The sequence below is a fragment of the Zootoca vivipara genome, chromosome 2 (assembly GCF_965207765.1).
Source record: "Zootoca vivipara chromosome 2, rZooViv2.hap1.1, whole genome shotgun sequence".
Taxonomy (NCBI): Eukaryota; Metazoa; Chordata; class Lepidosauria; order Squamata; family Lacertidae; genus Zootoca; species Zootoca vivipara.
Window position 1 is genome coordinate 83148582 of NC_142584.1, and position 20320 is coordinate 83168901.

Consider the following 20320-nt stretch of genomic DNA (forward strand, 5'->3'; position numbering starts at 1 on the left):
TTAGCCAGCACATACCAAAGAAATCTCGGGACACTCAGGAGGATGCTGTCCCTGAAGCTCCCTATAAAACCTCTAATGCTCCTCTGTCGAAAGTTCTACACCCACATACAGTGTCCGAGGTTGCAATCTTGGACACACAAGGCCCTGCTGATGCAGTGGAAATTACTTCTATGTAGTTATGCATTTGATTGCACTCCACAACCCGTAACTCTTTTCTTTTAAAAAAGGTAGTCAGATTCTTTGTTAAGAGCAGGTAGATTTTTATCATTTATTTTGTCATACTAACGTGTATGGAGAGGTGTTCCATTATTCTTTAATAAAGATATCAGTTCTTTTGCCTTTCTCCATTTCAGTACAATGAACTTAGAAAAACAAATATAGAGATATATCACTGTATCAGAGATAGTCTTTTTGTCAAATCTCAATTGGTGCAATGAAAGCCCTGTCTTTAAAAAACACTGTCATACAGGGCTCTTGGTTTAGATAGTATAGATACCTAGGAAGACAGGACATCTGGGCAAGGTTGAAAAGTGCTAAAATAGGGGTTATCAAGGATCTAATCCCAGTCATTTATGTTATTTTTTAAAAGCCATTTTCAGATCTTCAAAGTTCTCTCTCTCTCTCTCTCTCTCTCTCTCTCTCTTGGTTGAGCTTTTGCCAAAGGGTATAACACTATTATTCCCTTTATACTGTGAGTTCAAGCTTAAGGATTCTAAGGCTCATGCCCCTTGTGGAAAGCCTATATTGTCTTTTTCTGATAACAATCTTAGCTCTCCTAAGATGTCAAAACAATTCAGCAATTATTTTCTGTAGTGAATGCACAAAATGGTCATGGGAACGTCAATGGGAAGAATGTAGAATGATTAGCAAATTCTGTGCAATGCTTCTTCCAAGACAGCTGAACATTTCAGAGATCTGAACCACCTTCATTCCTGAGATGTTTGTAACTGTGGGGATCTATTGTGCTGTTATGTTCTGAGTGGCTCAACTGTTTGTCTAACCTTGCTTACTTTGTGTTTCCTTCTAGGACTGAGCAGGATGCCGGCACCCACAATGTCCTGAATGTGGAGACTGGTGGAAGAAGAGGAGACATCATTCCACAGACAGCTCCTTTCCCTTCTCCACTGCCTTCTGTTTTGTTTCATTTTTTTCCGGTGGATAGGTTAATGCACAACCATTGCTGGATGTGATTCTTTCGCCATGTGGCTCCTGAGACTAAAGCACCATTTGTCGGTCAATATCTGGACCTTGCTGCTTCTGGGGAGTGCTTGGCTGCCATTGGAAGAAGGCACCCCCAAGTCCAACTCTCCCTTTAGGACTTTCCAGGTCACTGACTGGAGTTTGACACACTTGGTGGTCCACAACAAAACTGGGGAGGTGTATGTGGGTGCTGTCAACCGGATCTATAAGCTTGCAGACGATCTGACACTGATGCGCACTCATGTCACGGGGCCCGTGGATGACAATGAGAAGTGCTACCCACCGCCTAGTGTGCAGTCTTGTCCACATGGGCTAGTCAGCACCAACAATGTCAACAAGTTGCTGCTGGTGGATTATTCTGGGAATCGACTGATAGCCTGTGGCAGTGCTTCTCAGGGCATTTGCCAGTTTCTGCGTTTGGACGACCTTTTCAAGTTGGGTGAGCCCCATCATCGCAAGGAGCACTACCTCTCCAGCGTCAATGAGTCAGGAACCATGTCAGGCGTCATCATTGAAGTCCCGAATGGGCAAAACAAGCTCTTCATTGGAACACCCATTGATGGCAAGTCTGAGTACTTCCCTACCCTGTCCAGCCGTAAACTGATGGCGAGTGAAGAGAATGCAGAGATGTTTGGCTTTGTTTATCAGGATGAGTTTGTCTCATCCCAGCTCAAGATTCCATCAGACACACTGTCCAAGTTCCCCACATTTGATATCTACTACATCTATAGCTTCAGCAGTGAGCAGTTTGTCTATTACCTGACCTTGCAACTGGACACCCAGCTTACCTCGCCTGACTCTACCGGGGAGCAATTTTTCACCTCCAAGGTCGTTCGGCTGTGTGTAGATGATCCCAAGTTCTACTCATATGTGGAATTCCCCATTGGTTGTATTCGTGATGGCATTGAATATCGCCTGATTCAGGACGCTTACTTAAGTAAGCCCGGAAAGGCACTGGCCAAGCAGTTGGGCATCTCAGAGCAGGAGGATATCCTCTTCACAATCTTCTCTCAGGGCCAGAAGAACAGGGTGAAGCCACCAAAGGAATCTGTCCTTTGCCTCTTCACACTGAAGAAGATCAAAGACAAGATCAAGGAGCGCATCCAGTCTTGCTATCGTGGGGAGGGGAAGCTTTCTCTGCCCTGGCTTTTGAACAAGGAGTTGGGATGCATAAACTCAGTAAGTCCTCCTCCTCTTCTGTCATTTCTCCTTTTCCTTTCTGCTCTGATAAATCCAAACCATCAGCTGAGATACCTGTGCTGTCCTTGAGTACGCAGCTGGAGATGCTGCTTAAAGATCTGGGATTTGTTTCAATTAGCACGTGACCATTCTATTCTCAGTTATTTTGGTGTTTGGAGTTTTAGGCTTTGGTTAAGGGGTATGAGGATAATTATTGGGCACTGAGAAGTTTCCAGGCCTCTCGAATGACTTCTCCCAATCTTCAGTTATCCAGATAAAGTTTGTTATGCTGGAGGAATGGGGACTGCATTGATTTTGGAATGTGTTTGAGATTCTTTGCACATAAATTCTTGCCAAGACAGTTTTTCAGAAGGATTGAATTGAGAAGAAAGGCAATAAGTAGGAGCATGTGGACTACTAACCATCTAACAGACATGCTAATGTTCCATTTATTCTAACCACTGTTACCCTCATGACAAGTACTGGAATGAATTAGGAAAAAAACAGGTGTCCATGTACAGGAGATACCGTATGTCCTGCTGGAAATACAGACCCAAGTAATTGTTAGATATACACTGATGTGATGACAATTGCAGATGAGTTGAAGTTCTATTCAAGTTACAACATAGTGCCCTCTCAGCACCACATAATAATATGGCAGGAATATTAGCCGGCCAGGATGATGTCCTGACTCTTGTTTTCTGCTTAAACCCTCCATCTGATTCCAAATTGGGATAATCAAAATCCTTACTTTGGGATCCTCTGATTCTGTAGTTTAGGGAGAATGTGAGAACAGGACAGCTGTACAGATAGCAGCTTCATACTGGCAGTGAGAGGACTCTTCAAATTCATAGGTATATATGAAACACAACTGGAGTGTCAGGTTTTGAGGCCAATTAGAAGTGAACTCTTGCCCTGGGGGATATGGGAGCGAGCCAGAGTTATGAGTCTGGATATGTTCTTTCTCAACAGAGGGAAAGTTGCCTGCCTATCCTGAGGGAAGCATTTCCCATAGGCTGTTGCTATGGCAAACAGAGGAGCTTTATTGCCCTGTTCCATTGTGTTAAGTCTTTGGCAAGGCAGGGTAAGAAGCCTGCTTTGTTTTATGAGGCATAGCTGGGTTCCTTTCCAGACAATATCAAATATAACTAGGAGGCTATTTCAGCTACTAGCAGCGAGGATAGGAGAGTAATATGTAAAAGATCTTTCAAAATGGGAGTGGAATGGGCAAGTTTAAGATTTCTTGGACATATCCCGAGTTGTAGAAAATTGGTATAGTTATATCAGTCACTTAAAACTCTTAGCTGAATGCAAGGAGATATACATAGTGATTGTGGCAGAATCTGAGCTTGGACATCAGATGCCAAAGGTCCACTCCCCAGACCCATATAGTCAAGCCTACTTTGGACTTTGGGGTGATTCTTAATGGATCCATTTAGCCTACTGACCCCCCTTCTCCAAATTGTAATGGCCTGTTTAAATTAAATTTTGTAAATGAATTCAGCTAAAGACCTGGCCCACTCCAAATGCGTTTCTAATGGGTTTACAAGAAGCACAGTGTTGTGTGTGTGTGTGTGTGTGTGTGTGTGTGTGTGTGTAGGTTTGGAGCCTCCCTATTGTAAACATATTACAGGTGAAACACTAGCTCCGCGTGTCAATGGCAGTGGACCTCGGGATTTACGGTAAAATTTTATTTTAGAAACTTCTTTCTCTGTTCTCCCGTCAGCAGGCTTTCATTGTAATTAAATCAAAACCATACAAAGCCATAAAACATAATACATCAGCAGGGCTGATAAACATATCAGCACTAAAACCTAATCAGATTTTAGACCTTATGTTCCTATAGGTTCATGTATGGTATTGGGAACCATAAATCATGGGATGTGTAGTTCCTATGGTACGGTACATGTATTCCTAGATGCTGCTGCACATATTTAAAGTCAGTGGGAATTACATTTCCCATGATTTCTGTCAGCCACAGAATTCTGGTCCAATGGATGGAGTGGTAGTACACTGTGCTCATAAGTGAGTGTCTGAGGCAGAATTGATAGGGTATTGTAGGCAGTTGTGATTGTGGTAACAGCTCTGATAGGAACAGCTGAGATCAGAGATACAAAGCATGAAACGAGAGCTTGTGGTGTGCTTCCTTATTCCAATGAACCCATGTTAATGAGAAATACACTCCACTGTAAGGCTCTCAAGTGTAGTATACATAGAACCTCACCCCCTCTGGTCCTCATAATGTAGTTGCGTGGCAGTGTAGCTGAGAGATAGCACATGGTCCAAGTTCAGCCAGTGAGTTTCATAGCTGAATGAGGAATTTGAACCCACATCTCCATGGCTGTATTCCACCTCACAATATGATAGATAATGATTTACAGCTGCTGTGAGGTAATGGAGACAAAAGGAGAGGGGCATTGGAGGTCTGTTTCGGCAAATTAGACAGTAACCATCCTTGGCCATGGTTTGGACACCTCTTCTTCTTCCCTTCCTCCTTCTCTTTTTAGGAAAGATTCCCCAAAGGATGAGTGGAAACCCTCTGGCATGGTGTCAGGGTCCTGTAGGGTCGGGCCTGGGAGTGGTCATATGTGAGTCCAGGTCGGGCTGAAATTAAGGTCTGAAGCAACAGACTGAAATAATAGGGGACAGAATCAAGTATGGCGTCGAGGTTGGGCAGACCGTAGCATTCCAACGGGCAGCAGGAAGTGAGTCTGTTTTGTTCAGATTGTTACTGCAGGCTTGGTTCCTCAGTTTCTGTAAAGCCACCAAGGCTTTTGGCAGGGAAAGGATCGTAGCTCAGTGGCTGAGCTCATAGTTTGTATCCAGAAGCTTCTAGGTTCAACTCCAGGCATCTCAAGGTAGAGCTGTGAAAGACTCCAGTTTGAAACCCTGAAGAACCACCACAAGTCTGTGTAGACAGTTCTTGCAGTGTCTTGGTTTAGGGCAGCTTCCCATGTTTGCCACTATTGGCTCCACAAATCACCTGGTCTGGCTGCACTGATGAGCTGCAGTACCCCTTTTTGGCCATTTACCTGCATGGCACTGCAGTACACAGCAAAGATCAGACCAATAGCTCTCTTAGCTTGAGAGTTATCCTTGTTCTAGTGCAGGAAGTAAGTCTCCTGTGCTTCATAGAATCTTAGAGCTGGAAAGGGACCCCAAGGGTCATCTAGTCCAATCCCCTGAAACGCAGGAATCTCAGCCAAAGCAACAGGCCACCCAACCTCTGTTTAAAAACCTCCAAGGAAGCCTTGCTGCTACAGTTTCTTGTTTGAGCCCCCTGGTGCCTTACGGATGCTAAGTAAGAGCTTTGTACATAGGTGTTGAGGGACGTGTGCACGTGTCAGGAGGGAAAACCTAATGAGTGGTTCCCAAACAGAAACTAACTTCTGATTGTGGCTCCTTTCAGCAGCTGAAACTGCTGACGGTAATGCTTTTGCTGCTTTGTAGTCTGTGGAATTTTAAAGCCCTTAGGATGCTGAAACAAATGCATTTCGGCTCTTAAGTACAGATCTTATGATCGGCCTCCTCTGCTATTTTATTACCCCCCTTCCCTTTTTCCTGTGTTATATGTCCTATAATGTAAACTTGCAAGCAGTGTGGCTTCTAAAAATAATTTTCCAAAGTGCCTAGCTGTTTTAGGTGTGTGTGAATAATAATAGTGAATAATAACAGGGATATGGTTTTAGAGTAAAAGTGGAAGGAGGAGGGGAGGAGCATTCCAGTCTTTGGGCTGGGGGGTTTTGGAAAGAGAGAAACCCAGCAAAATTATAAGGATTGGACATTTTCAAGATTAAGCTGCAGAGAAGCAGCGTATCTTAATAACACGTGGTTTCTTGCACCTAGGGATAATTTCACCTGAAATCCAGGGAGAGCGGGAGGGGTGAGGAGCAGTAGCCTTCTTCCCCCACCCTCCCTATATGATACTTCTACTGTCACAATCCTAGAAGCTCCCCAGCCTTTGCTGTGGGCTGAGGCATTGCCACTTCTCCTCTCTCTAATGAGTGTTCATGCTTCTGTATTCATAGGCAGGTGCATTTCAAGGCACGACTTTCGGAGCTGGGTGCATGGGCTTGTGGCATGAACCAGCAGCTTGATGGGGGACTCTGCCTTGTTTAGATGTCCAGCAGAAAGAGGAGTGTGAAATTGAGTTACTTTCTCTCTCTTTCTCCTTCCTCTTATAAATTACAGGTGCGGCAGAAGCATGGGGCTGCGTTCTGGGAGCAGGTGGTTCAGCTGCACCCACCTGGAGTAGTTTGTGCACAGGCATCCATTTGTAATTGTCCCAGGCAGCCCCTCCTTCTCCTCCTTTTCCGAGTTCTGAGGGAAACAGCTAACAGCTGCCTGACAAAGTAAAGGGTTTGCTGTCAAGAGTGCTGGGCTCACAAATCTGATTTTGGCTTCAAACTAATTCAATTTCGGTGGAAAATGATGAAATCGTTACACAGCTGCCTGCTGGGTCACATAACTGCTGACTCAGGGGAGGGAGAAGATTTTCTCTGCTCTCTTGTTTCCCCTCCCCTCGTTCTCTCCATCTTTCTTGGCTTGCAGTGCAGGTTTGGGGAGCCAAGTGTAGCTCAGATCAGCTGCCATTCCCCCGAGGTCTGCCCTGAGCAAAGTAGGCGGGAAGCAGAAACAAGGAATGCAAAACAAGGAATGTGACTGTGAATGTATGAAGGGAAGAGACAGTTAAGGGCATCATGTGAGCAGGAAAGAAGACAGCTGCTTTTCGCCACTCACATTCTGGTGTTGGGCAGATTTCGCTGTTCCAGAAAGTCCTTGGTGATGTTAGACCCTAGCTGCCAGGAATTCCCCCTCCGCAAAGAGTTCTTGCCAGTCCCTTGGTTCAAACTTTGCTAGAAACAGGAAAGCCTGAAAGACCTTACTTCCTAACAGATTCTGGTTCCCTGTCTGATTTATGCAGGATGTCCTGCTCTTCCACATTGAATTGCTTGGCCGTGGAAGGGAAGAGGATGTTTCTGAGCATGTGGCTGTAGTCTTGGGACCACCAGAACCGAAGGAATCGTCTCCATTCCCCCTGCCTTCCAAAAGGCAGAGCATGCAGAAGTGTGTGATTGGCGATCCTGCACAATCTTGAAACGGAACCACTGCATGTTTGGAGATCTCAAACCTTCTCAAAAAGCACACCGTATGTGTGCATGCACAGCTTTAGCAAGGGGTGGGGATTATGTGAGGGATTTGGTCCAGAGGCAAAGAGCTATCCCTAATGTTGCTTGTGCTATTAGTATTTTATAAGCTCTGCAGAGTTGTTGCTTGCTTGGGAGGGAAATACTACTGATCAGTGACTCATTTGTTGGTGGTTTCCACTGAATTTGACCTGGGCCACTGGTCCAGTCTTCTGCTCATTAGAATTACATTGTATTACTGGGGTGAGATCAAGGGTAGGACTATCCAGGCTTTTAAATAGCATATTATATAGTAGATGTCCGTGAAGCAACTGCAACCACAGCAGTAATGAAGATAGTATTTGGAAGTGTGGGAATCTCATGTTCCCATGTATAAAATATTGCACTTTTAAGTGCTCGGCAAAAGTGCAATATCCCTGCAATAAAGAACGTTTCCTCTGCTAAGCAAATGAGAAACAAATATGTCCATTTATGCTGCAGAAACTGATTGCATGGAAAGGCCTTTAATCTCATGACAGTCAGAAAAGTGGAGGAGCAGGAGAGGGGAGGAAGGACTGAAAATGAACTTCATCCACTTGCTTTGAGCCCTGTCATATGGCTTTATAAAGATCCTTTTTCATCAGCTCTACAGGCTTTCCTCCCAAAGGAAGGCTTGTTTTTTATTGATGGCAATTGATTCAGCATGACTGAGCAAGCAAGGGTGAGAATGTGGGCAAGACAACAGGGCTTTTGGATTCATGGCCTGTTCTGTTGCAAAGAGTTATTCACATTCCTGGGGCATGGGCACAGTCTAGTGTCATTTTATGTATCAGAGCTGGTGGTTCACAGAATATTATTTCTTCTCCTTCCCCTTCTTCACACTCCTCAGGCACACATTTTACATGGACAAAGCAGTGTGTGAGCTTGGCGTTTGTCGATACAGGCTGCAGCAAATCCCTTGATTGCAGCTAGTGATGTTACCCAGCTTTGCAATTACCTGCTTTGGAATGTGAATTTTCCCCATAATGCTTGCACTCATTACAACTCGAACTCCATTTCCTTGAGAATCTCTTCTCCAGTCCAAAATGTATGACGTGACTTTGCATGTGTACAGAATGTGCTCTTGTTTTGGATCCATAGCCTTGGACACTAATCTCAGCTCACACAGAGCTAAGCAAGCACTTGTGATGAATATTTTTTTTAAGGTTCCAAGGAACTGTAGGAGTAACCCCCCAAAAAAACCTTTCTCTCCAAAGCTCCAGCGTCAAATAAAGACAAGTTCAGGGGTTGCACAGCACCCTTTTCTCTCAAGGCTCTGGAGCCTCCTTGGGCTTCGCTGCAGTTTCCTGGCGCCTTAGAAATCACCCTCAAGGGGTGTTTGCATAGCTGTGATTAGTGTCTGTGTCTTGGACAAAAAAATAAATGAGGGACAATTGAAAATGATAAGGCAGTATGATATGGTGCAGCCAGCATTATGAATCAATTTAGAACTCTTAAAAAACACGCCAACCATGATTTTTTTCTAGTGTTCTCCAATGACGCTTGTAATTGCTGACCCAATTCTGCATCGAGCTGAGAGGAGTTCACCCATCACTAATAGCAACAGCTGGAAAAAGCGCTGTTGCAACCACAGTATGTGCTGCTGGCCAGATATGTGCTGGCTAGATTCACACATTATGTTTGTCCACACAAGGACATGTCTGAGAGGGACCAGGACTTCTTGCACAAGAGAAAGTGAATTGTGTGAACCAGTGCATAGTCATTTGCCAGTGGCCTTGTTATAGCTTTTAGGATGCCTGATGCGTTGGTGCTTGGAGGCAATCTTGAACTGCTCAGAGCTGCCTTGGATCCAGGAGGAGAGGCTGCCAGGCTTGGCTTGGAGCTCAGGAGATGTTTGTACTTCTTCCCCCAATACTGAGGAACTGAACACATTGGCTGGAGAACTCATTCCATCTTGTTTGTTTGTTTCTTTCCTTCACTGGCTTGGAACCAGGAATCTATCAGACTGAAAATGTGACCCAGGCTGAGATGCTCTGCTGAACACTCTGAGTTGCCTTGTGGTTCTTGCTATCTTCTTCCTGTTCCAGTGTGAATCCTGGCCAACAACAACAACAACAGTACCCCACCCATCTGACTGGGTTGCCCTAGCCACTCTGGGAAGCTTCCAGCAGAGATAAAAACAGAATAAAACATCAAACATTAAAAACCTCCCTATACAGGGCTGCCTTCAGGTGTCTTCTAAAAGTCAGATAGTTCTTTATCCCCTTGACATCTGATGGGAGAACGTTCCACAGGGAGGGCACTGCTACTGAGAAGGCCCCCTGCCTGGTTTCCTGTAACTTCACTTCTCACAGCGAGGGAACCACCAGAAGGCCCTCGAACCTGGACTTCAGTGTCCTGACTGAACGATGGAGATTTCTGGGTGCCAAGTTGGCAACCACAGTTTAAAAACCTCTGTCTTAATCCATAGTTAATTCCATTTCCATCTCCCCTATGTGTGTTTCTACTTGTTGCATACTAGGACAGGTGAATTGTTTAAAGAGCAAGCTGTTGTTGTTTAGTCGTTTAGTCGTGTCCGACTCTTCGTGACCCCATGGACCAGAGCACGCCAGGCACTCCTGTCTTCCACTGCCTCCCGCAGTTTGGTCAAACTCATGTTGGTAGCTTTGAGAACACTGTCCAACCAAGCAAGCTACAGTCAAGCAATGTAGTTGAGAACACAGAATTGTAGCGTTGGAAGGGTCATTTTGTCCAGCCTTCTGGTGAATAGACATTCTGTTGTGGTGGCTTAAGTTTAAGGTGCCATTTGGTATCTAGCTTATGTATCTGAGTTTCTAACACTGGATATATCTAATGTGGAGGATGGTTGTATCTCAAGTGAAAAGAAATGCCATAAACAGTGCACTGCCGCTGAGAATGCCTGGTCTCATGCCACCGTCTTGCATGCCACAAGGGACACTCTGGAAGATCTTAAGTCTCAGGGTGGCAGGCCTCAGGAAAGGCATTCGGTCAAGTACCTAGGCCCCAGACTTCTAAGGAATTTTGTAGACTGAAGTCAACACCTTGAATCAGACCTGGTAGCTTACCAGATATGCAGTCTGCAATGAACACTGTGTTGTGGAGTTGCGGTAAAAGTAATTTACTCCTTAACTGATCCCCTTTGAAATCATGTTATTTTGCTTCTGGTATATTAAAGACTTGGATTTGAATCACAGCCTGTAAGAAACATTTAAGTTGAGGACTAAGGTCCTTACACTTCGCAATAAGATTATTTCCTGTCAGCCCTTCACAATTAAGTCCCAGCATAACATTTATAGTGAAATGAAACAAGGGTGTTCATAGAGTTCTCTTTTCTGTTGAAGATGTCAGGAAGCCCGGAAATGAATGGCCCTAAGGGACAGCTGAATTGCTAGCCACTTAATAAAGCCAAACGAATGAATATTGTCTTTCCTGTCCACTCCTTCATTGCCCTCATAAGTGGGCTTGAAGTAAAGTAATGAATCAAGAAGACATCTACGTTTCACCCTGGCAAAGTGCTTTCTCGCTCTCTGTGTGAACTCTTGTGTCCTTCAGCTGAGTCTGGCCAAAAGGCAAACAAATGCCCAGAGAAAAAATAGTATTCTGCCAGCCAATAACAACTGGAAGCTAAGCCCCACTATTAATGGCAGATTCAGTGTGCACAGGCTCTCTGTGCCTATGTAGTGGAAAAACAGGTACAGCTGGAGAATGTGATTTAGGTAGTTGTGAGGTTGGGCCTGCTGTGAACCATGCCAATTTCCCTTCATTATTGGCAGGAGAGTGAAGGCTCTTGTTAACCTGAGAGGTGGATGTCTGCTTTAGCAAGCAGTGTGGATGTAAGTGACCTTGTGCTTCAGAAATGTACTATTGTCAGGAAGGAATTATCTGCCCTACATGATGTGGCTGGCTCTGATGGACCAGTATGAGAATTTCGTATTGCAGCCCGTGCCCTTCTGCTCTCAGAAACCGCCCCAAATCTGTTTTCTCCCCACCAAATAGTCCGATTGGATCTGGCCTCTTATTGGTGTGGCACCTGCCTGTGCATCCCTAACGAGTCATTTTGCTGCTAACAAGCTAATTGCTGGCATAATTATTTATTGAGGTGGTGTCGGTGTAGCATGGCAGGCGGGTGGCAGGCACTCTTCCGCAGCCCGGGAATGCAGCTGTATTTGTCGCTTCCCAGAGAGTTTGTTGAGACAAAGCAGAGAAGAGTAAACACCATAAACATTTATGCTCTTGCATATTCAGCAGCAGATGAGGTTGAGGAAGCTGCAAATTGGAGTGGGGAGAGCAGTGTGGAACAAAGATTGCATTGGCTGAGAGGTGCTGCCAGAGCTTAAATACCTTCATTGGTTATGCTCCAGCCCTTCTGGAAGTAGAATTTTTTTATAACCCCTTTTCTACTACCAAGCTATACATTCTAAGAGCTGAAGAAATTAAGACGTAATGCATAGGCCTTGCAGGGCAGAGGTCATGTGACCAAGGTGAAAGGTCCATGGAATAATGATGGGGATGTCACATTCAAAAGTGTATTAGCTCTATTATTACTTAGTGTCTGTGCGTGGCTAAATTTTCAGAACTCCATGGAGCACATGGGCTGAATATAACCCCTTGAGAATAATTCATTACAATCCTGGGGCAGAGTCCCCCCTCTTGCTCCACCCTGTGCTTCTCTTAGACTGCATATTTCACATTAAGATGTGACCCTGCATTAAACTATGCAGAACAATTAGGTATTTCTTCTACATTTTTATGTATGCCTTTATTGCATTCTGTCCTGGCTTTTAAGTATTTTTAAATATTTGTCTTCTGAATGTCGGTAAATTTAGAGATTCGTCTTTTATAATTAATTAACGTGTATAAATAAACAATTGGGCAGTGCCCTCTTCCTCCTCAACCAAAATGGGAAAGGTGTCATTCCTGTCTGCAGCTAAAGTGGTCCCCTTCTGTCGACTTTGTGAATTATTTCTCAGGCCTAATTACTACTATTTATTATTTGCTGCTTCCTCATCACAAACCTCTGTTAAAATGAGCTATGGGGATTCAGGAACAGCTGAGCAAGCAAAAGGAGCCACAGCTGTGAATTGGTTTTCTGGGTCTGAGTAGGCTTCCTCAGCTTCCCTGGATTTTTTTTTAATTTTGTTTTTAAGTTGCTTTCTCCATCACCCTGTTTACTGAAGTGCAGAGGGTCAGGGGTTAGCTGTTATTGCCTTCAAAGGTGCGGGTCTGTGAGTGACTGTTGCAATTCTGTGGCTGCCTGCTGAGGCCCTTTAACTGCACAACTTGAGAGGTATTGTTCTATGCTAGGCATTACAAGGGCGGGAGGAAAACAACCCACAGGAAAGCAAGCAGGGGTTTGGGCCTGAAAGACCACACATAACTGCATGGTTAAAAAGGCATCCCGGCTGGATACAAATAGGATGCGAAAATAAATGGTTTGTCTTCACAAAGTGTCCATTCTTGCCCCAAAGCTGTGTTTGTATTAGCACCAATTTTTGTTTACTTCTAATCCATTTCCTGCACTGCCAGCCTACAAATGCTCAGAAATCATGATTCTGTTGCCAGGGATTTATAGTAGTAGTTAGATTTAACAGATACACAAGTGACCTTTTATTTATTTGGATTTTGGTGCCATTTGGGAATATCACAGTAAGGTTTTGAGTGTATTTGTTTTCAGTAGGAAGGAGCCGTGTGCTTGTTACTTACGATTACTTTTCAGGAATGTTCTAATGATTAGATTATGAAGCTTGTGATATTTAAGCTTTTGAGGTAGCCTAGGAACATTTAGCCCCAAGAATCCTTGTTAAGTCCTCCCCCCCCCCCCGGTTATGTCCAGCTATTCATGACTGCCACAGAGATTGAAGGGTAAGAAGGAGGGAATCTGGTCTCTGTAGTTTCCCCTTGTTGATATTGTTGGGTCTCCTGTTCTCTGCTTGGCTTCAGACAAAGGTTTACACAAGCAGGCAGTCACGCAAGCTTCAGTAACGAGCATCTATTTGAAAGCTATGTGTCAGGCTTAAACTATCTGGAAAATTTCTGTCAGAAATAGAATTCTGCTGTCGCCTCTCACATCCTGCTTAGATAGTACTTCTGGTTGTATTGTAAATCAGAGTTGGTATGATAAAAAATAGAGGTGTGGGGAATTCCTTGGGAAATTCCATACAGATGTTCGATCTCTGTACCTGTGTCTAGGTTTCATCCAAAATTAGGCTATTGTGAACTTATGCACATCATGCCTAAGTCCCACTAAAAGTGTGCATTGGGTTACAGCCTGTGTACCTTTGCCGGGGGTCTTGTACCCTGGGCTGGCTTTTAGGGACTGGAGCATGCTGATTATATCATTGGTGGGTACAGAACCTACGGGACAGTGCAGACTGTGGCCTGTATGGTATGGGTTAGGCCTGGCTACAGATTGGCTACCCCACTTTTCTGCCCTGAATGTGCGGTTTGGCGGTGAGCACATAGAAGAAAGGGGAAGGAGGTGCGATAGTGACATATGAGCTGAGAGTTGTGCACAGATAGTCACTTGCTATCCATATATAACTTAGTCAAATATTTTTCAAAGCCAATTAATTCACCACCCTCAATATGTGTTCTTTTTTAAGGAATATGTGCACATATACATGTCCTAGATGTGAAGCTCTTACTACATTGCTAACTAAAGCTGCCCCCTTTGCACTTCCACTTCAGCCTGCAAATTTAAATGCCCATGGATGCAATTCCCTGTTTGCTAGGATCCTGTGTACTTCTAAGTGCATCTGGGCCCTTTTAGCAGTGTTCTCTTGGCTTGGCTTGGCAGTTGTCCATTCTGGGTGTGCAGTGAACCCACTGAAGATTGCTGGGAACGGTATCTCTTTCATTACCGTACTGCTGTATTCTGCTGGAATTAGCAGAGCCCAGGGTTTTTCGGTATGTACCTTGTGGGTATTTCAACTCACACATTGCCATTCATGGTATTTGAGTACTCTCTTTGGTCTTCCTCTCTGTTTTCTCTGCATCCCCCAGACCCTGAAATTCATGGCCAGAGACTGCTGGACTAGAGGTTGCCATGGCAACAGCTCTCTTCCTGCTGAGGTGGAGATAGGAACAGATTTCATGGTTCAAGGAATTTCCCCATTCCTGACCCCTCCTTCCCTCCTTCCTTGTGGTGTTTTCTCCACATCTCCCTGTCATCCTCTCTTAGTACCAAGCTGCTAGGCCCGCCCCAGAGCCAAAGGGAGCATACACACTGCGTGTTAACTGCAGACATTTTGCCATCCTTCTTGCCTCCTCCCTGTGACAGACTTAGGCTGGGGCATCTCACGGGATGCTTGCAAGGAGGATCTCATTCAAGGTATACTATATGAATGAAAAGGCTGAGGGGGAAAGAAGAGGACTTCTCCAGACCTTAATCGCTTGCAGTTTCCCTGCCTCCCTTTTTTAAAAATCAAAATGTTGGTGAACCTCAGTTCTGGAGGCAACTGTCTGTCAGCTTGGCAGACTAGGGTTCAGCTTAGGCAAAGGCAGAAAAAATCTTGCCCAACGTGTTCGTCTTTTGGTCAGAAAGCAGTGTGTTTGGGCAATTTGGCCCTTTCAGGCCTTGTTTCCTCATTTCAAATGTGAAATAGGTTGTTTTAGGTTGATGTCTGTGAACCGCTCTGAGACCCCCCCAGGTATAGGGCAGTATATAAATTAAATCAATCAATAAATTAACTAACTAACTAACCAACTAACTAACTAATACCGTCGTACCATGGAAGCCAAACACCTTTGCACTCTTTGGCTCCCAAACGCTGCAAACCCGGAAGTGAGTGTTCCGGTTTGCAAATGTTCTTTGGAACCTGAACGTGTTACAAATGTTCTTTAGAACCTTTGGAAAGTTCTACGGCTTTCTGATTGGCTGCAGGACCTTCCTGCAGCCAGTCGTAAGCTGTGCCTTGTTTTCCGAATGTTTTGGAAGTCGAACGGACTTCTGGAACAGATTCTGTTCGGCTTCCAAGATATGACTGTAACAATAATGTCCAAATGACAAATGGTATGGGGAGACTAGGATTCCACTTTACCTGGCCATCTACCAGCTGCTTGGGAGAGAACAATACAAGTTGTTATTAGTCCAAACTCCTACAGAGTTAGAATCACTTTCCTACAAATAAGACTGCACCAGTTTTTGGAAGTGTCAGAATTGGAGATGCTCGTAAACAGAGGTATCACTGTACCTCATTTTTTAAAACTACAGTTACAGTGGGAGGTAACTGCCTGGAAGCATGCTAAGATACGATTGCTTTCTCTCCCCCTCTCTGAGCAAGCATAGGTAAGGTTGTCTCTGCAGGAGTTTGTGACCCTGCAAACAATAGTCCTTTGGCCTAGCTGGTTGAATACAGAAAGGGAGTTTCCAGCTGAAACAAAATTAGTTTATTCTGCGAGGGCCTGCAGATGGATTGGGAGTATTAAAACTGCCCTTCACTGTTTTGGCATTTTGGGCTAACACACCTTCTCTCCCCCGCCCCCAGTGTTTTAGAAGCCACATATCAGTAAACGCATGTACAATAAATGCTATGGCATTTCCCTTGCGTGAAAGGTAAGGGAAGATAAGCCTTGCTGGTTTCCTCTCTATTTTGGATATGGCTTTCTAAAAATGCACTCTATGAAGCTATTCTGCAGACCTCTCTCGGTCTCCCAGAGAGACCTGAACAGCCTCGCAACTGTTCTGTGAACAGGGTCCACTTCATCCTGCTCCCGCCCAGTCCTCTCATCCCTTGTTGAATTCTGTCTGTCTCTGGGGCAGAATGTAGGAGTTGTTTAACATCTGTGCAGACACAAGGGCCAGCAGCTTAGGACAGGATGTGGGCAATGTGGTGTCCATGTGAAACTACAGGGAGGAATGTATATGGGTGGATTCTGTAGTTTGCATGTGTGTGTCTGCAGCTTGCAAGCAAATTCCTCTTGCCGCCCATGAGATACAACATTCCCTATTTAGGAGTGACCTGGGGGAGAACTGGAAAGCACACAGGTGCAGAATTATATAGTGCCATCCCCCTTGGGCCCTGTAGCACAGATGCAAAGAGCTGCACAATGAATCCTTGAGACTGTTATAAAAGCTGACAAGAAGAATTCCTCAAGTGGTGCTGGTTAAAACATGTGCATGGAAGGCCTTGTCTCTTGTTAGACCAGCTGCTAGCCACAGTATCTTGGCCCCTGTAAAAGGACAGGCAACTTCCCCCCCATATGCTTTAGACCCTTTCCAACACTATGCTCACTTTACTGTGTGGTTTCAAAGTATGTTTAGGCACCAGGCAGCTGTCACAAAGCAGGGAGAGATGGACAGGCCCTCTCTAGCATGCTGGCTAGAATAATCTCGAATAACAGATTCTTTCAGTCTCTGGACATTCAACCCGCTTAAACTCTGAATGTGTGTATTTTCTCCTTTCTGCTCCTGTCCCCTATTCCTTGTGTTGTGTCTGTTGTAAGCCATTCTGCAAGGGCATGCCTATGTTATCTTTTGTACAGAGTGTAGTGAACTTTACAGCATAAATAATGGCAATGGTAATGATAATAATAGTAATAAATTAATAATAGTAATAGGTAAACACAGAACTCTTCTGCCTCAAAGTAGCAGCAAAGGTCTTTTATCTAAAGGTGCTCCATTAGCTGAAGCAGATCTATATCTCCCTACCTGGAGAAGACTAATTAGATGAGAGATTTGCTGCAACAAGCTAATATTACCAACTGTGGTTTATTAAAACAAGAATAAGCTGTGTGCCCACATGCTCCCTCTTCACTCCCCCCATCCTTCCTCCCTTCATAATCATGGGTGTAGCCAGGATTTTTGTTATGGGTGACAGGCCTTTTGTTAGGTGGGGACAGAACCTTAGTTTAAAAATGGTAAAGGACCCCTGACAGTTAAGTCCAGTCACGCATGACTCTGGGGTTGCGCGCTCATCTCGCATTATTGGCCGAGGGAGCCGGCGTATAGCTTCCAGGTCATGTGGCCAGCATGACTAAGCCGCTTCTGGCGAAACCAGAGCATCACACAGAAACGCCGTCTACCTTCCTGCCGGAGTGGTACCTATTTATCTACTTGCACTTTGACGTGCTTGCAAACTGCTAGGTGGGCAATAGCTGGGACCGAGCAATGGGAGCTCACCCCATTGTGGGGATTCGAATTGCTGACCTTCCAATTGGCAAGCCCTAGGCTCAGTGGTTTGGACCACAGTGCCACCCGCGTCCCTAGAACCTTAGTTAGCTATGTATTTATATTGATTTTTATTTATTTCGGGGGCAGTTGCCCTCACACCTCCTTGGTTAAGCCGATGCTTCAAATGTCCAGCTTCAGCAGAAATTTCCTGGTTTCTTAAACTACAGTTTCCTGTGACTTTTGAAGAGGGAAAATATGGTTTAAGACAAGCATTCCCAAACTTCGACCCTCCAGATGTTTTGGACTACAATTCCCATCATCCCTGACCACTGGTCCTGTTAGCTAGGGATCACGGGAGTTGTAGCCCAAAACATCTGGAGGGCTGCAGTTTGAGGATGCCTGGTTTAAGACCTGTAGCTGATCACTTCCGTTTTCTGTAGTTTAGCTCTTCGGCAATGTGGCACAATTGGTAGGTATGTAGGTCACCATTCTTTTGGAAACATTAAGTGAACAAAGAATATGGGGAAGTAACTGTTATTCCATTCATGGAAGGTTACCCTTTAAAAAGTTACAACACCCTAGTCAGTTTGCTGCTTTTTCTAGCAATTTACAGTTTCAACTGGAAAAGGAATATTCATGTAGCTGTAAACCATTGCAAAGGATACAGGAACATAAAAGTTGCTATGACCTGCCATTAGGGTATTTGATTGAGTGATGGGGATAATGGCGAATTCCAAAGCTTCTGCACTGAAAAGATGGATTCCTCATAGATGCAAAGTGAATCTTATATGGCACTTGTAAAAGTGTAAGTTCCTCAAATCAAGAGGTCCAGTAGACACAAATGTGGCAAGGCGGTCTCCTAAGCTGATTAGCAGGTTGTTAATTAGTCTCACCCAGGTAGTCTTGTAAACAAAGAAATCTTCACCAAAACTGGGGGTGCAAAGGAAAGAGTGAGGAAGGAGTTTGCAGGTGCAAAACCTGTTTGCAGCCCCTGGGACTGCATCTCTGTTACTGCATCTGAACTGGGCCTCAGGTTGCTGCATCTCTGCCCCATACAGGCGTAGACTGAGCATTGTGCTAGCTATGCAAGAGAATAGGATCCTGGCATACTGGTGACCTACTGTGCAATTTGCTGAGGCCACTCTTGAAAGAAAGATTCACACTTGAAACAGGTACATGTTAAAATTGCAGCATGGTAGATAGGGTTTGTATTGGTCCATGTGTGTTTACCACAAAAAACATACTACATGAAGACAGGGCTAGTTCCTACAGTTCATATGCGTTTAAAAAACAATGTTGCCACCTTGTTATGGGGTAGAAGCCAGCGCACACTAAACGTTAACATGTATTTGCCTCTGCCATGAAGTGTGTGAAATGTCTCTTCCTTGCTGCATCCCAGCAGTTTTTGTTTTATTCGAGTGTATTGATTTTTACAGTAATTTTATATAGATGTAGGAACTTCAGAAATGCTACCTTTTTTTTTGTTTCATTCCTTCACTTTGATAATTTCCACATTTGGGAACTGTCCCATGTCCTTCTTTTGCACTCTTCTGAAAGGATTATGAAAGTGGAAATTAGATGGTGAAGAGGTGTACAGTACCATATATGCTGGTATGTGCCTGTGGTATTGTGAATTTTTTTTAAGGAACAGTGGTGGAGTGAGAGGCTGCATGGGCCTCTTGAAATTCATGGGAAGGAATAGGAAGAGGGTTTTTAAGAGAGTTCTCTCACCTGTGACTGCCTTACACATGCTTTCTAGTTCCTAAGGAAGCCATTAGCAGCTGCACTAGAATTATATGTTTTTGTATCTGTGATCTTTGCAGATTTCTGTATCATTTTCTCATTTACAGCCATTTACATGATGTGCTGGAATGCTGTCAAACAGCTAATCTCTTCCTTCCCTTTCTCTCCTGCAGCCCCTGCAAATTGATGACAATTTCTGTGGTCAGGATTTTAACCAGCCATTGGGTGGAACAGTCACCATTGAAGGTGTGCCGCTCTTTGTGGACAAGGAAGATGGCATGACGTCAGTGGCTGCGTATGACTACCGTGGGCACACCGTGGTCTTTGCTGGGACACGGAGAGGCAGGATAAAAAAGGTAGGGGGCAATGAAGTTCTTGCTTTGGGTTTTGTAGGGTTATGTTGCTTGGACCATAAGAGGGTAAAAGCCAGAGGGTGAGAGCAATGGAATGGAAGGGGCGGATATTTCCATGTGCACAATTTCTTAATAACGTTTGGAGCTATTTCTGGATTTGACCTTGAACAACTGTTACTTGCTTTTTCCCCTAGTATCCTTTCCATCTGTTCTTTCAGCAGAAGTATTACCCTCTGGGGCAGAATATTTTAAAAATACAGGCCAGTATTACATGTCAAGTGCCTTTTTCTGTGCAATGTGCTAAAGCCAGATTGCTTTTCTTTATGTCTTCAGCAAGTATTGTAGGGAAAATAGCAAACAGCAGACTCCGCTGGTCTCTTTTAAAGGTCTCCTTTGAGCAGGCTTCTCTTTAGAGGACCTTTGCCTGCCTTTTTGAGGTTGCCATCATTTCTGCTCTACCTGCCTTTGCCATGAAGTTGCTTTGCTACTATCTTGTTAGCTTCTGCAGTATTGCCACACACAGTTGCCTGTGTTACACTAAGCAGATGCATTTTGGGGGGAAATTCCTGAGGACGATGGCTCTGCTC

At 44.5% G+C, this 20320-nt stretch overlaps 1 protein-coding gene across 4 annotated transcripts in view; it reads left to right on the top strand.

Annotated features, from left to right (window-relative positions):
- The window catches only part of PLXNA1 (plexin A1), a 298287-nt gene that overhangs the window by 46606 nt on the left and 231361 nt on the right, over positions 1-20320 (top strand). For all 4 annotated transcript variants that reach the window (XM_035106479.3, XM_035106473.3, XM_035106478.3 and 1 more), the window contains exons 2-3: positions 1028-2379; positions 19554-19736. In XM_035106479.3, the coding sequence (XP_034962370.3) occupies positions 1201-2379; positions 19554-19736 (1362 nt within the window). In that variant the 5' untranslated portion in view covers positions 1028-1200. The remainder of the gene's footprint in view (positions 1-1027; positions 2380-19553; positions 19737-20320) is intronic.